Source organism: Microcebus murinus, chromosome 25, assembly GCF_040939455.1.
Source record: "Microcebus murinus isolate Inina chromosome 25, M.murinus_Inina_mat1.0, whole genome shotgun sequence".
NCBI classification, from domain to species: domain Eukaryota; kingdom Metazoa; phylum Chordata; class Mammalia; order Primates; family Cheirogaleidae; genus Microcebus; species Microcebus murinus.
In genome coordinates, this window is record NC_134128.1 from 22,961,747 (window position 1) to 22,977,783 (window position 16,037).

The following is a 16,037-nucleotide window of genomic DNA, read 5'->3' on the forward strand; positions in this document are numbered from 1 at the left end:
AGCGCAGAGCTACATAGAGACAGCACAGGAACAACTGAGTGGCCCCTCAGCCAGTGTGTGGACCCCCTCCTCTAAGGTGTCACACAGCTATAGTTTCCTACGTTTTTAGAGAAAATACACTAAAAGGTAATATGGAGATGACACTAAGCCAAAGTCATGTGGTTTGCTGTGTTGTGTTCACTAAGCTGCATGTGCTGACACCCTAAACGCCTCCAGACTGATTCTCACTCAATTTTCAGGGAGCACAGAAACCACGTGTGGAACTATTTCCAGGCTCCTGCATATTCCATTTCAGTAGATCCACCCGAGAATCCAGGAGATCATTTTGAAAACCTGATACACACACAGGATTACAAACTCTGCCCTAGACTGCTTTAGTTTTGGAGGTTCCAGGCATTTCCTCGCTGCCGTGTTCAGGCTGTCAGCTATGACACCTTGCTACCACTGGTGTGCCCGATTTTAGAAGATCCCCCTCTCCTACTCCCACCTCCACTTGTCAGGGACAGCACAGAAACCAGACACCCATCTTTCTCAGAATGGGATAGAAACACATGAGCAGTTTTACAAGTGGAACAGCAGCTTTTGGTGGGCAGGCATCTTACTCTTTCCCATTTCTTGGTTTTCAGCTTTATCTAGATCAGTACTTCCTGGGCTTTGGCAGGCGCACAAATCACCTGGAAAGAAACACTGGTAGCTCTAACAGTCTTCTAACGGGTGCTGCTGAGCTGCAGTCCCCACAGACCAGACAGAACTCGGTTCCAACACAACAGTTATTACGATGATCCACACAAATCATGCTTACCTCTTTTTCTTTTCTGAGGAAACTGGCCTTTAACTAACTTAAGAGTTGTTGGAGAATCCAAGCCATTGTCTGCTCTGGGGGCAGTTCTTTTGGGAAGGGGGCGGCACAGGTTCACCTTTTTGCTCTGCACCACGGGGGGCATGCTGGCCTTTCTCTTAGGCTGCACCCTCAGACTTGATGCTCGACTCATCGGAACCACAACCGCCTTCTTTGCTTTCAGAATTTCTTCAGATTTCTTTTTTGTCTCAGTTTCTTTTCTTACTTCTGCCTCCGAGTCAAGAAGTTCAGGGTCTGGAGTCATAACTAAAGAAAACCCAGCATCACAAACGCCATCCGAAACACAAGGAGACTGGGGAGGCTCTGCTAACAAATCCAAAGCAGTAGACACTTCAAAAATATAACCACTAGGATCTGCAAAATAAGACTTCAGCTGAGTTAAAGACTCTGAAGGACACTTTTCAGCTGGAGGAGCCCAGTCAAAGCCACCGGACAGTTTCCCAAAGAACGCAGTCTCTTTGATGCCACCCTGAGCAGCAGCCGTCAGGGGGGTGCTTCTGTCCACCTTGCACAGTTCTTGGAAATGACGCTTTACTGATGTGTTCGGATGGGTTGCTTCTTCAGGAAGTGATTTCTTTGCTTCTCGCAGGGCACAATTAAGGGTGGGTAAAATAGGTATCACTTTCATTGAGATGTCATCTTCGACTTTCAAATCTTTCACCCCTAAAATATATAGACACACAAAATGTTAACACCTGAAGTGTTTTTTTTTTTTTTTTAACAGAATGCATAGAAAAAAATGCTTCAGATTTCAAAATTACATGCTGGTTAAATATGCTATAGTGTTTCAAATGATAACCTAAATGGCAATTAACAGAAGACTTACAGGTACATGTAATGAAAGTGTCTCCACATGTGAAGTTACTCACATACCCTGACCTGGAAAAGAATGTCTGACACGCAACGGCCAGGTCAGGGCGAGGAAGCTAAACCCTGTCTCCAGCCCCATCTCACTGGCGAGGAGGCTCAGTGTCCACCAGGGCGGTAGCACTGGCCTTTAGAGCTGGTGGACTTGCTTCCCTACTTTTTAATTTGTATTTATTGCTTTTAAAATGTACTCTTTTATTTTATCTGCACCTTATATAACTCACTTCAAATTCTTTTTAGACATTACAATGCAAATCAACTGAACTGAAAAAAAAAAAAAAAAAACAGAAGTGCTAAATAATGCCCAAATCTTATTGGAATGATTATTGCTAATTTCATTTTCCTTTCTATTTTTTATCAAATGAAATAAAAATTGTAAAAACTCAATTTTACTGAGGAGTTTGTGTTTCCTCTCCTTTCCACTAAAGTGCTAATTATTTTAGCAACTCATAACCCAAAGGAAACAGTGAAAGGGAATTAAAAAGAAAAAAAAAAAGTCAGGTCCCTGTGAACGGGGTAATAAAATCATAGAAAATTTCAGAGTTCTCAGTCACATAAACCTACAAATAACAAAGGGCTCTAGTGCCCAGTAAATGGAAGTGGAAATCGTACCTTTCTTGTTAAAGAAAAAGTAACTACAGAATTAAGAAACACCAAGTGAGTCCTAATTAAACACATTAGCATGACAGTGGAGATTAGGAAAAGGAGGAAAAATAAAAAGGAAAATGTGGCTGGATATTAAGATAAAAATTCTTTTCTTTGCATTTCATCATTTAGAGTAACAAATGAAGGAAAAATAAAATATGAAAAGACCGTGTGTAGTACTAAGTTCAAAAACAGCAGTTTTTTCTAGGCAAAGTCATTATTTCAAGAAGGAACCCGGCAAGGCAGAGACCAGTATGATTTGTGTTAAACTATAACAAAATCTACAAAAAAACCCTTTTGAGTTGGCTAAGCAGTTTCTTCATCTTTGAAAAGGTTATAATACGAGTACTTATTTGAAGGACTGCTAAGTCAGGTATACCTACCACAATACCTGACCTAATGAATGCTTAAAAATGCAAACAGCCATTGCCATTACGTTATTATTACTGGTAATGTTTTACCTGCTCCAAAGAAGTGCTACCTAAGAAAGCATAGTTCTCAGCTTTTAAGTAATAGAATTTTTTTTTTTTTTTTTTTTTTTGAGACAGAGTCTCGCTTTGTTGCCCAGGCTAGAGTGAGTGCCGTGGCGTCAGCCTAGCTCACAGCAACCTCAATCTCCTAGGCTCAAGCAATCCTCCTGCCTCAGCCTCCCGAGTAGCTGGGACTACAGGCATGCGCCACCATGCCTGGCTAATTTTTTCTATAGTATAAGTTGGCCAATTAATTTCTTTCTATTTTTAGTAGAGAAGGGGTCTCGCTCTTGCTCAGGCTGGTTTTGAACTCCTGACTTCAAGCAATCCGCCTGCCTCGGCCTCCCAGAGTGCTAGGATTACAGGCGTGAGCCACCGCTAAACATTGTTTTTTTAAGAACTTGGGGCCGGGCGCTGTGGCTCACGCCTGTAATCCTAGCTCTTGGGAGGCCGAGGCGGGCGGATTGCTCAAGGTCAGGAGTTCAAAACCAGCCTGAGCAAGAGCGAGACCCCGTCTCTACTATAAATAGAAAGAAATTAATTGGCCAACTGATATATATATAAAAAATTAGCCGGGCATGGTGGCGCATGCCTGTAGTCCCAGCTACTCGGGAGGCTGAGGCAGGAGGATTGCTTGAGCCCAGGAGTTTGAGGTTGCTGTGAGCTAGGCTGACGCCACGGCACTCACTCTAGCCTGGGCAACAAAGCGAGACTCTGTCTCAAAAAAAAAAAAAAAAAAAAAAAAAAAAAAAAAAAAAGAACTTGGCATTGCTAGGCATTAAGGATACAGTAGAATACAAGGGTAGGCAGCAAATAATCATAAATAAGTATTTAAGTTATGCTGATAAGCCCAGGGGTCCCGGTAGAGGGAAGAGTGGTGACAGAATCAGGGAAGTGATACTGAAACCGAAGCTGGACAGACAGGAACAGGAATAAGCAAGATCAGTGTCCCTCAACAACCTTTTAAATCATTACCTGCCCCCAGCCCTTTTAGACTCACTTTTTCCCCAACTGCCCTCTGAAATTTTAATACTACAGATATACCACTGCTATCTGTTTATGTACTATACGGGTGATTTTTTTTGCCCCTAAGAGCCAAAAGTTTTGGTCCTGGGGGCGGGGGCAACATCACCCTGAGAATGTGCGGGCTGGATAAGGAAAAGATCAACAGTCCAGGTAAGGAGACAGCATCTTTGAAGGTTCTGACCCACATTACAGTGTCTGCCAGCTACTGCTGCTCAGTAACAAGTGAATTCAGGTTTAGACACACTGAATTTGAGGCACCTTTCAGATACGTCGGTGGAAATGTCAGCAGACAGTTGGAGATAAGGATAAACCTGCAAAGGAGGTTAAGAGGTCAACCAGGGAGGTCAAGAGAAGAGAATTATTTAAGTGGTAAGAACAGTTCACAGTGCCAGGTGCTACTGAGAGGTCAAGTTAGATGAGGACTGAAATGCATCCGCCAGACAGAGTGAACCGGCATCACTGTGTCCTCACCTGCTGATGGGGGCGAGTGGAACAAATGCAGCCCGTGCAGACCCATCTGCTCAGCTCCAAAATCTACACAGAATGAGAATCAGAAAAGTCAGGTTGCTGATCTTATAAAACAAAAGGAAACATACTGAAAAATATTTAAGTTATTCATACCTGATTCTGATATTAAGGCTGATGATGTAAGTAAAATGAAAACCCCCCGATCTTCTAAGCATTTGATGATTGCCTTGAATATAAAGGAAAAATACACATGAAAGAAGAGTCTTCAATCCCTCTTCTCATTCTCCCTCTACCACACTCATTAGCGAAGTGTGACCTCAATGAAAGAAAAAATTCTGGAAATGTTAATGTTTATAAGAATCAGGGTAATTCTGTCTCCAGATTCAGAAACTAAGCTCCTTAGCTCAAATAATCTTGGCTCTGCCCGAGCTACATATAATAACCAGAACTTCCAGGGTTAATTTTAGAATAGTGTTCAACTACATATCAATTGAAACAGTCTTATTTCATTTTCACTGAGACAGCTGACATTTTTATACCACTGCCTAAATTGTCATGTGTTACTACGTAGCCACTTCAAATTCGAGATTAATCAGAACCTATTAGCACTTTAAGCTCATCTTTATGTGAAAATTATCAGAATATCGTGGAACCAGAAAAACTGAAGATACTGTCAAATAAAAGAATCCTTTTCTACAGCATCCCAAGAAATGGAAAATAATAAAAATAATCAGGTCCTATGGCAACAAGAAATGTAGATGAAAATAAATTCTTCCTCCCCCCCACCGGAGTCTCTTCAGTGAAATTTTGAGCTCAAAAAAAAAAAAAAAAAAAAAAAAGTCTTGAAATTTTGTGTTTTCAGTAACTTAGGCAATTTGTCCCCAGGTAGTAGGGGAAGTCATCTAAAAGCTGCCATTGTAAATCATAAAGTCAACAATTCTCCTTTTCCATTGCTCACCATTTAAAAACATATATACCCTTAAAAGATAAAATCCAAAGTTCATACAATAATTTTTCAGTTCAAAACATTTTATTTCAAAACTGAAATAAAGCCTACATAAGCCTACAAAAAGAATGAATCAATAAATTATTTAATCACAATGAAAATATGAAACAAAAGACTTTTCAAATTATTACAATACAACTAAGATACTGATCTCTCGCTCACAGAAAGAATCACGCTCTCGAGTCTCCATACACTTCTGTTACACAGCCCGTGTGCTTCATGGCATCTGCGTATCTATTTGTCCCCTCCACAGTCTCATACGCTCCGCGGCTTACGCGAGCTGTGACTCGGACTGTTTTGTGTCCTTGCTTCTACCACACAGTAGGCCCCCAGAATTACTGAATAAGCACACAAAGGACTGTGCATACCCATAGCTTTGGTGTCTATGAAACTGCAAACAGGTATGATTCTTGTTTCATTTTCTACTGATGTAAAAAGTGAAAGTAACAATAATTAGCCTCTGTACTGTTCTGTATTTTAGTTTTGTAATTAAAATGTAAAGTAACATCCTTCTCTTAAAATCACATACCCCTATCTTCAAAAATATATGCAAATAAAACAAAAATATGTAGTATATCTTATTAGTGTCTCAAATTATATATTATAAAGGCTGTATAAAGTTCCTATTTTAACCTTTGTTGGGAGAAATCACAGAATCTTTTAAATACAGTATCTGGTTCTAGCCTCTTCCTATGTACCCAGAATAATGCAGCCACCTGTGTTCATTAACACCCTTTAAACAGACCTTGCTCTTTCCTGTTCCTAAGTTCAGTGTGTTCTAGGCACAATCCCACATACATTTTCTCTAAGGGGCATTTACTGCTTGTCCCCTCTATACCAGACACTAAGGTATCAAAGACACTGAATGCATACCTGCCCTCAAGGAACTCAATGTTTAGCTGGGGAGACAGATACGTTTTAAAAAGTTCCTAAAATGAGACAAGAAAAAAAAAAAGCATGGAGCACTGAGGAGGAAGAGCCACATGCAATATTAATTTCTATTAATAACTGTTCTTAATAGGTTTCAAAGCAAAGCCAGCACTAAGTCTCTACCACTTCTAACACCCTAAGCACTCAGGAGAAATGCCTTTACCAATGCATTTTCTGAAAATATCTTCAGACTTTCTTCCCTTTAATTTCCAAATAGAAAATGGACTGTGCTACTTCAAAAGAAAAAAAAAAAAAAAGACTATCATTCTACAGCAGACATTCCATGGTTATTGCCTCAGCACCCACTCCCCCAGCCCCTGGGAACTGCAGAGGTAGCTCCCATCTACCGGGAGGGCTCCTTCAGACTGGGCAGGCCTGGCCTCACCCCCGCTGCTGGAATGGGCTTGACATGGGCTCAGCTATCTAGTGTCATCCATGCCTTTTTCAGTACTGGCTGATGGATGTACGGATGACACAGGCTAGTCTGAGACTGAAGTGATGGTCTGGACGAAGGGTTCTCCCCCTGCACCAGATGGCAAAACTGAAGTCCAAAAATATTAAATGGAAAATTTCAGAAATAAATAATTCCTAAGTTTTAAAATGCACACTGTTCCGAGCAGGGAGACGAGACCTTGTTCGTGCTGGTCCGCACCACCCCACCCTGTCCAGGACTTGAATCATGCCCTTGTCCAGCACGTCCACGCTGCCCATACCACCTGCCCATTTCCTCAACAGCAGTGGTACCTCACAACGCTACATCACCCATCTCACTTCATCTCATCCTGGAGATAATTTTATTATTATCTCACATAAGTACAGTACAATACAGTATTTTGAGAGACAGACTACATTCAAACTTCTGCAACAATATATTGTTATAACTATTGTATTTTATTATTAGTTATTGCTGTTACTCTCTTACTATGTCTAATTTGTAGATCACACTTCATCACAGGTATGTATGTACACGTGGGGTTTGTTACTATCCAGTCTCAGGCATCCACTGGGGGTCTCAGGAAATCCCCCAGGAATAAGGGAGGATTACTATATGTTACTGATATATAAATAAATATTAAACAATGAAAATGCTTTTTAGCAAACTAAAGTAATTCGACTGAGGCACAGCCAACTAATACTTAGATATCAATTTCTCAATTTAGGGAAAAATAATTATATTTTAAAATAATAATTCTTACCAATTGGTTCTTTTTAATGTATTCTGTTAGTTTCCCTATTTTTTCCCCTTGTCTGTTTGACAGTTCCACCTCATACAGATTGAAGCACAAACCCTGGCAACAGACTGTAGAGAAAAATCAGAAAAACATTTCTTATTTTTGAATTTTAATATGCACTTACATTTTTATAATCAACTGATTCATTTTCTATATTACGAAAATGAAAGAATAGGAATTCTACCCAAAAAATCTTTGATTACTTACTGTTCTTGGTTATAAAACTCCTTAATAAAAAGTTATTGAAATAATTACTTTAAAACAATGCTCTTATACATATACACTACTGACACTACTATAGGATCAACAAGACACACTGCAAAATAACGTTCCTAGAACTAACCTAAGCACTAAGAAATTTCCTTTTCATTTTGTTTTTCTTTCATTTGTGATTTAAAAGAACAAATAAAAACAAAAATTGTTCTCCTTGAGAGGAATGGTTATGAGTTTCTAACTATTTTTAATATCTGTTTGCTTAATTCCATTAGTATTCTCTATCAAAGCTAGTCTTTTTCATCTTGAATGAAACTGCCTTTCAGTGTCTATTGGTCTCTAAGGAACTTTCTCACAAAACACCCTTTTAAGAATCACTTAATATGAGACAGGAGAGGTGTGTGCATGTGCGTTTGGAAGACAGAGTAGAAAATAACTGAAACAAAGCACAAGACATTCGAGTATGTCATTATGTTTCAACAGACCTTTTTGTTCCAAGTAATTCTGTTTTCTAAAGGCAGCTTCTGGCAGTCGTTTTTTCAAGGAAGACACTTTTATTACATACTTAAAATCTAGTTCCTGTGGTCTAAAAAATGAAACAATATGGATCAGTGTAATAAATACTGGAACTATGTATAGTTCTATAATTTTTGGTTTTCTAATATAAACTCAAACAAAAATATCATAACCACAAAAAAACCCTTAAATTGATATACTCCAGGTTAAATAATATGCATTCTTACAGATACAATCCACAGACCATGGTCTGCAAATATGTTCATTTGCTAAACACGTGTATTTTTGGTATAAACAAAATACCCAGATGTGCCAAAGAATTACGTATACAGGAACTGAGAGGCTGGGTGTGGTGGCTCACACCTGTAATCCTAGCACTCTGGGAGGCCGAGGCAGGAGGACTACTTGAGGTCAGGAGTTCAAAACCAGCCTGAGCAAGAGCGAGACCCTGTCTCTACTATAAAAAGAAAGAAATTAGTTGGCCAACTAATATACATAGAAAAAATTAGCCGGGCATGGTGGCGCATGCTTGTAGTCCCAGCTACTCGGGAGGCTGAGTCCCAGCTACTCAGGAGGCTGAGGCAGGAGGATCACTTGAGCCCAGGAGTTTGAGGCTGCTGTGAGCTAGGCTGACGCCATGGCACTCACTCTAGCCTGGGCAACAAAGTGAGACTCTGTCTCAAAAAAAAAAAAAAAAAAAAACTGAGAATTTTAAAAAGTTAAGCTATGTAAGAGTTGAAAACCCTAGGTAATGGTGGGTCACCTACCATGCAGTACCACAGAGTGAACCACATACGGATCTTTGTATCACTTCCGAGCTACTTCTTCCTTTTTAAAAACTTAGTTTGAAATACTTTTAGACTTATAGAAAGATTGCAAAAGTAGTAGAAAATGTTTTTAGACTCTTCATCCAGAATCTCCAAATGTTAAGAGTATAGCGTGTTTACTCTGTCATTCTTTCTCCACACACACACACACACACACACACACACACCCACACCCCTACCTTATTTTTTTTTTTTTTTTTTTTTTTTTTTATTCATTCCCAATTGCTGAATCTACCTTATTTTTTTAACCTTTTTTTTTGGTTGTTGTTTGTTTTGCTGAGACAGGGTCCTTGCTCTGTCACATGGGCAGTACAGTGGTGTCATCACAACTCACAGCAACCTCAAACTCCTGGGCTCAAGAGATCCTCCTGCCTCAGACTCCCAAGTAGCTGGGACTATAGGCATGTACCACCACGTCCAGCTAATTTTTCTATTTTTTGTAGAGCCATGATCTTGGCAGCTATGCTGCTCAGGCTGTGAACCTTCTGAGAGTAAAATGTAAACCCGATGCCCCTTTACCCCAACTACTTCTCTGGGTGCTTCTATAAAAAGGAAGTATTCTCATACAACCACAAAGCAATTAGCAAAATTAATAAGTTCACAATGACTTAACCCACATCTTATTCAAATTTTTCCAAATGCCTCACTACGGTCCTTCACAGCAAAAAAAAATTTCCAATGCAAGATGCCACAATGCACTTAGTTATACCTTTTGAGTGACCTTTAATCTAGAAGGGTTTTTCAGTCTTTATCTATCTTTAATGACCTTAATATTTTGAAGAATATAGACCATTTTGCAGAATGCTCCTTAATCTGGGTAGGTCTAATGTTTCCTCCTGATTAAGACTGACAGAAACACCACAGACAGAGGTGATATGATGTCATTTCCTGTGCATCAGGAAGCACATGACACCCATTTCATTAATGGTGACATTAATTTAATCACTTAGTTTTCTCTGCTGGCAGGTCTCTATTTTTTTTCTTTGAGACAGTCTCGCTCTGTTGCCTGGGCTACAGTGTCGTGGTGTCAGCCTAGCTCACAGCAACCTCAAACTCCTGGGCTCAAGCGATCCTCCTGCCTCAGCCTCCTGGGTAGCTGGGACTACAAGCATGTGCCACCCTGCTCGGCTAATATTTTAGTTTCCTGGCCAATTTTTTTATTTTCTATTTTTAGTAGAGACAGGGTCTCACTCTTGCTCAGGCTGGTCTTGAACTCCTGAGCTCAAGCTATCCTCCCGCCTCGGCCTCCCATAGTGTTAGGATTATGGGCGTGAGCCACCACGCTCGGTCCTGTATTTTCTTCCTTTGTGATTAATGAGCAAGCTGTGGGAAAATGTAGTGAGATACATAAATGTCAAACTTTCACCTGTTATTTTTAGCACCCAGTGGTTGGTATTATTGTACTGCAACACAGTGGCTGTCTAATTCATCACTCTTTCCACATTTATTAGCTGTACTCTACAGTGAGGAAGAGCTTTCCCTTCTCTCCCACTTATTTATTCACAGAATTCTTACTTTATTTTATAGGTAATAAGACCCTTGCCTCATTTTTAGAAAGGCCAATAAAAAGAAAATGAATTCTGACAGCACAGTTTTCACCTCTATTTCAATTAAACTGACTATTTTGCAATAGTTTGGGGTACAAACTAACAATAGGCCAAACAAAAAGACTACATAAGCTGCCTTCACAGTTCCCCAGGACAAAACACTTATCTTGGTCATTTGCTTTAATGTAAATACACGTAACAGGTTCTCTAGTCAATATTTTTCTAAAAGAATCATGTGAAATTAGAAAACCAGATATTGCAAATCTTAATAAAAACTCAACAATAGGATTAAGTGGCTATAATCTGCTATATCTGCTATCTAGGCAAATCTCATCTGTTTCTTAGGGAAAGTCAAACTTCTTATAGCAAATAATTTAACTTATCTTGAGAGGTCACTTTTCCATTAATGGATTAGAATTTAGGTCTCCTGTATCATGGCCCTGTGCTCTAAACATCTAGCCACATGTGCTCTAATCTAAAACCAAGCACAATTTCCATATTTAACACCAGTGCCACCCATCAAGGCCTTGAAATGAGAATTTAAAAACAAAAAACTCCTTTTAATACAAGCATTAGTAAAGGATACAAAATTTAATACTTACAGCTGTGTTGGGAGCACTGTACCGTAAGTGGGCCATAGACTTATATCACATAGCATACAGCCTTGAATAGTTAATTTCCCTTTCCATGGAGATCTGAGAACTTTAAGAAATGATAGTAAGAGAGCAACAGATTATTTATAAATGAAACATTTCCTTAAAAAAAACAAAACTAAAAGATGAAAAAAATCGAAAATCAATGAAATATTTCTTACCATTTTCACTCAGTTCAAGTCTAGAAGAGAAAAGAAAGAAAAGCACTTTTATAAAAGCATAAGAAACACACACAGTAAAGCAAAGCATGCACATGATTACCTACATGCTCTCACGAGCTGGTGCTGCCATCTTTTTGGGCTCCCTGTATTGAAAAGCCACAATCACATATGGACAGATCTGTCTAGGCCGCTCAGTAGCAGTGCTGCCCGAGAATTCATAAAGGTAATACTGAAAGAAGAAAAATAAGTATTATCAGGAATGCATATATACCAAGTTTATCTCAACCCCACCCAGCCCTTACATTTAACACATTAGATTATTTATTCACAGGTGACTATACCTGACTCAGTTCAAAGGCACGAAAATGACTGGTCTTGTCAGAAACCTTGTTAGTATTTGCAGCCACGTGGCAATCATAGCCAGAAGATGGCCTAGTATAGTTAGCTGTGAAATTCTCAGATACAAACTTGACTTTTCCCTAGAATAAAAATATTAAAGCTAATCAGATGTCTTCAAATAGCAATAACCTTTACTCTAGGATTCATTTAAAAGTAGCCTAATGAGGATGTGGACATGTTTGAACTAACAGTAAGTGTATTAAAAACTAGGCTTCACAAACAAACAAACAAACAAACACACACACACACACACACACACACACACAATTATCTTTAAAAAAACCCAATTGTCTTAAGGCAAACAACAGTTACAGTTATACACAAACTCTTAAAATTGCATTAAAAAATACTGTGTTGGGCATCTAAGGCAATATCCATAGTTTTCAATCGCCATATCAAAAGGAATACATGAGTTGCCCCAAATTTAAGAGAGCTGTTTCTTTAAAGAAAAACGATAAAGCCCCCACCCCCACCTTTTTTGAGACAGGGTCTAGCTTTGTCACCTGGCTAGAGTGTAGTTGTGTGATCATAGCTCACTCCAGCCTCAAACTCCTAGGCTCAAGCCACCTCAGCCTTCTGAGTAGATAGGATGACAAGCACCATTATGCCTGGCTAATTTTTTAAAGAGATGGGGTCTTGCTATGTTGCCCGGGCTGGTCTCAAACTCCTAGGCTCAAATGATACTCCCACCTTGGCCTCCCAAAGTGCTGGGATTATAGGCATGAGCCATCATGCTTAGCCTAGCTCACCACCTTTTATGTTATAGTCATTGAATGGCTATTAGGTGATTGTAACATAAAAGATGACAAATAAAATCTAAAATTTCAAAAGACGAGTCTCCAAACTGAATGATCAATTGTAAATTATAGATTAAGATACTTCTATCATGCCAGGGCTTAGTAAATCAGTAAGGGGCAAATAAATACTTAGCCAAGTGCTCAGCAGGTGGCTGGCCCTGATCACTGTGCAGTCCACAGTATTTCCCATTGTAGATTTCTCTTATCAAGGGTTACATAGCTCTCAAAAAAGGGGGGCAGGGAGCCAAGTTTACCGTATGATGAAATATTATACAATGATTTAAAAAGCTGTTTTGAATAATACGATGACATGAGAAAATGTCCACAACATAATGCTGAGGTGAAGAATTAGCACGTAAGTGTACATAGTATAAACTTTTTATATGACTTAGGAAATCAATATATGTGGAAAAAATAAAAATATATACTAACAAATATATCAAAGTGGGATTTGGGACTACAGGTAAGTTTTTATAAGGAGAATGTAATTACTTTTAAAAAGGATTTTTTTGTTGTTAAAATCCTGCCTCTTCATTTATAGGACCACCGTGGGCAATCCTAAGCAGCCGAAGAATGTGACTAGCATTTCTCAGTAAGCAATCACAATCTCTACCTTCTCATCAAACACCTCAAGGCACTGACTGTGGCCCAATTTTGTGAAATAAGGTAAAGAGGACTAACAGATACAGGCAAAAACTAAATAGCAATCTCCAGCCAGAGAAAGCGGTATACAGCGGCCAGAAACCGAGGCTGAGGCACGATCTAACTAAAAAATCAAGTGCTTATCATCTGCATGGATAGGCATACTTTCTGCAGCAGAACTTTTCACAGAGCACAAGAAAGATTAAGGGGGAAAAGCAGTGATTGCATTTCAAAGCAATGTTACTTTCCCTCCAGTTTTGGGGGAACAAACTTTGGAATATGAAGAGTCCATATTCTTAAACAAACAAAAAAGGTCAGTAATGCTGAGTTTATTACCGAAAAACTTAAGATAGTAAGAAAGCTAAAACCAAAAACAATTAAACAAAACTAGATCACAGAAATGCCCTCAGAAAGCCCTCCAACATCTACAACCAGAATTCCCCTACTATTTGTGTAAAAATTCTAACTGCCTGATTCACATAAATAGCACTATTTAGGACTTTCAAGAATTTGTGAGCTCATCAGTTCTAGGTGCCACAAGAAGCTGTGAACAAGGTCTGAATGTTTTAATGGAGAAAAAAAGCAAGATTTCTTATACTGACAATTTAAACCAGACAAAAAATTTTTTTAAATTCACCTTTTGTAAGTGTAATCATATCATTTTATAAGCAAGCTACCCATTCGCTGTTATTTCATATTCTCAAAGTAGCTCTGACAGTGAGAGGAAGACTTTTTACTGCACACTCCTTTTAATATTTTGAAGTTTTTTATTTTAAAAAATGCTCATAGATGATCTAGTAAATGAAAAAGTTCTGTTTTTAATAAAAAGAAAAAAATAGTTTGGTTTTCCCTGAATTTGAATAGCTGTCTTTGACAAGGACTTATGTTTAGCTAATGATCTACAAAGAATATCATAGGCAGATAACCTTGTTTTTAAAAAGAAAATTACATAAAAGCACATCTACGCTTTACCTTAATTAGATTAAAAATTACAACATAGCCAGATTTCCCATGATACCATGGTCTTGGATGAAGATAGTCTGAGTATTTGGAAATGTATACACCTATAAAAGTATAAAATATGGATTAATTTACAGTTTTAAAAAGACTATTTACACTGACACAATTCACATGTAAGGCTACCTTTAACTGAACGAGACTATACAAAGGACAAATAAATGTCCATTTAAAAAATCTGTTTCGATACTGCTTATCTTTTAAAGAATTAATATCTGATATTCTAAAGGTATGGAAACAGAATTTAAAATATATGTCTGAAAACCAATTTTCCAGTAGGGTACGATAACTAAAAAAGATAAAAATATCACATTCTTAGCAAATTCTAAATTAGTCTGTTTTTTTCCTCTATGTAATCATTAAACCCTGATGTCTATGGTAATCTGATTCTCAAGTTATTCTTCACGAAAAATATCAGTAAGCTCTCTTATTTAATGACACTTATTGCTACATGGCAGGTTCTGTGCTAGACAGCAGTGACACAAAGGTAAATAAAACAAAGTTCCTGCCTTCAGGATGCTTATTCTGATTATAAATTCCATTAAGGCAAGGGTTATATTTGTTCTGTTTACTACCGTAGCCACACCATAGCCCAACATATATTTGTGAAACGTGTTATATTTGAGTGCACACAAAAATGGAAACAAGTATCATTAAGTGCTATAAAGTGGTATGTATAAAAAGCTCTAAGAACATAGAAATAATTAAATTTGTCAGGGTAAGAACAAGTTCCTTAGAGAGAGGAATGAAATCCTAAGTAGAGAAGAGAATGAACAAGTATAGAGTATAGGAGCATAAAAGATCATCAAGTGTTTAGGGCACAGGCCAGAGTTGGAGCAGGGGAGAAAGCCGTGGAGACTGAGGCTGAGGAGGACGGTTGGAGCTGGAGAGCAAAGATCGTAGTGTGACTCAATAATCAGCTTAACTTTACTCTGTAGGCAGCAGAGAACCACCAAAGGCTTTAAGCAGCACACTGCCCACTGGAAAGACTAGGAGCAAGAGGACCAAGTAGAAAGGACCTCAGTAGCTGAGACACGAGAGGTGGATCTCGAGGTGGCAGCAGTGAAAACGAGGAGGGAAAGACAGAAGCCAAGAGCTCCTCCTTCATGGAGGCATCTCTTTTGAAACATAAAAGACAATGGGTGAGAAAATTGTGATGTAGTGGAAAAAAGCAATGAATCTGTGGTCAGAAGCTTGGGTTCCGGTTAGGAATAAATCACTGAAGTGGGAAGGGTAGGCCAGGGTCAAACACATGAACCTCAGGGTTCTCATGAAGATTTAAAAAGATCATTTTAAAAAGATCATTAAGCTTCTAAGACCATGAAACGCTGTAATGACAGAAAGTATTACTGTTATATACAGAACTATCCAGTTCTATTCAAGCCAAAAACTATAAAATATATACAGGCAGTAGTGCTATTCTGTATCAACCCCAGCATACGTCACATGTGTCTGAAGAATGTGTATTTGTCAGGAACAATCTGGCGGCTACTTCCACAGCTCTGCTAAAGCCTGCCTCTCAAACATCAGCAATAAAATCATGTGATTGTAACAATGTAGGAAAACTTGTTTTGAGATGTAAGCTGAGGTGATTATATGTAACTTACTCTCAAATTCTTCAGAAAAAAAATTTAAACAAATGAGGCAAATAAACTTAGGTAACAGGTATATTATACTGTGCTCTACTTTTTCTACATGTTTACATTGTTAATAATGAAAAGAAGGTGGAGTGAAAAAATAGGGGAGAAGAAAAAAGGTTTTA

General features: G+C 38.5%; 1 protein-coding gene across 10 annotated transcripts in view; it reads right to left on the minus strand.

The window, feature by feature from the left end:
* TASOR2 (transcription activation suppressor family member 2) overlaps nt 1–16,037 on the minus strand; it is a 74,007-nt gene that overhangs the window by 27,782 nt on the left and 30,188 nt on the right. For 4 of the 10 annotated variants that reach the window (XM_012741231.3, XM_075997668.1, XM_075997669.1 and 1 more), the window contains 8 exons: nt 11,525–11,649; nt 11,421–11,440; nt 11,209–11,308; nt 8,202–8,302; nt 7,468–7,571; nt 4,489–4,561; nt 4,339–4,401; nt 803–1,522 (listed from right to left, as the gene is read on the minus strand). In XM_012741231.3, coding sequence (XP_012596685.1) covers nt 803–1,522; nt 4,339–4,401; nt 4,489–4,561; nt 7,468–7,571; nt 8,202–8,302; nt 11,209–11,308; nt 11,421–11,440; nt 11,525–11,550 — 1,207 coding nt within the window. In that variant the 5' untranslated portion in view covers nt 11,551–11,649. Of the gene's footprint in view, nt 1–802; nt 1,523–4,338; nt 4,402–4,488; nt 4,562–7,467; nt 7,572–8,201; nt 8,303–11,208; nt 11,309–11,420; nt 11,441–11,520; nt 11,650–11,761; nt 11,900–14,230; nt 14,323–16,037 lie in introns of those variants that run through there. The other 6 variants (XM_012741224.3, XM_075997664.1, XM_075997665.1 and 3 more) reach the window with 3 other exon arrangements.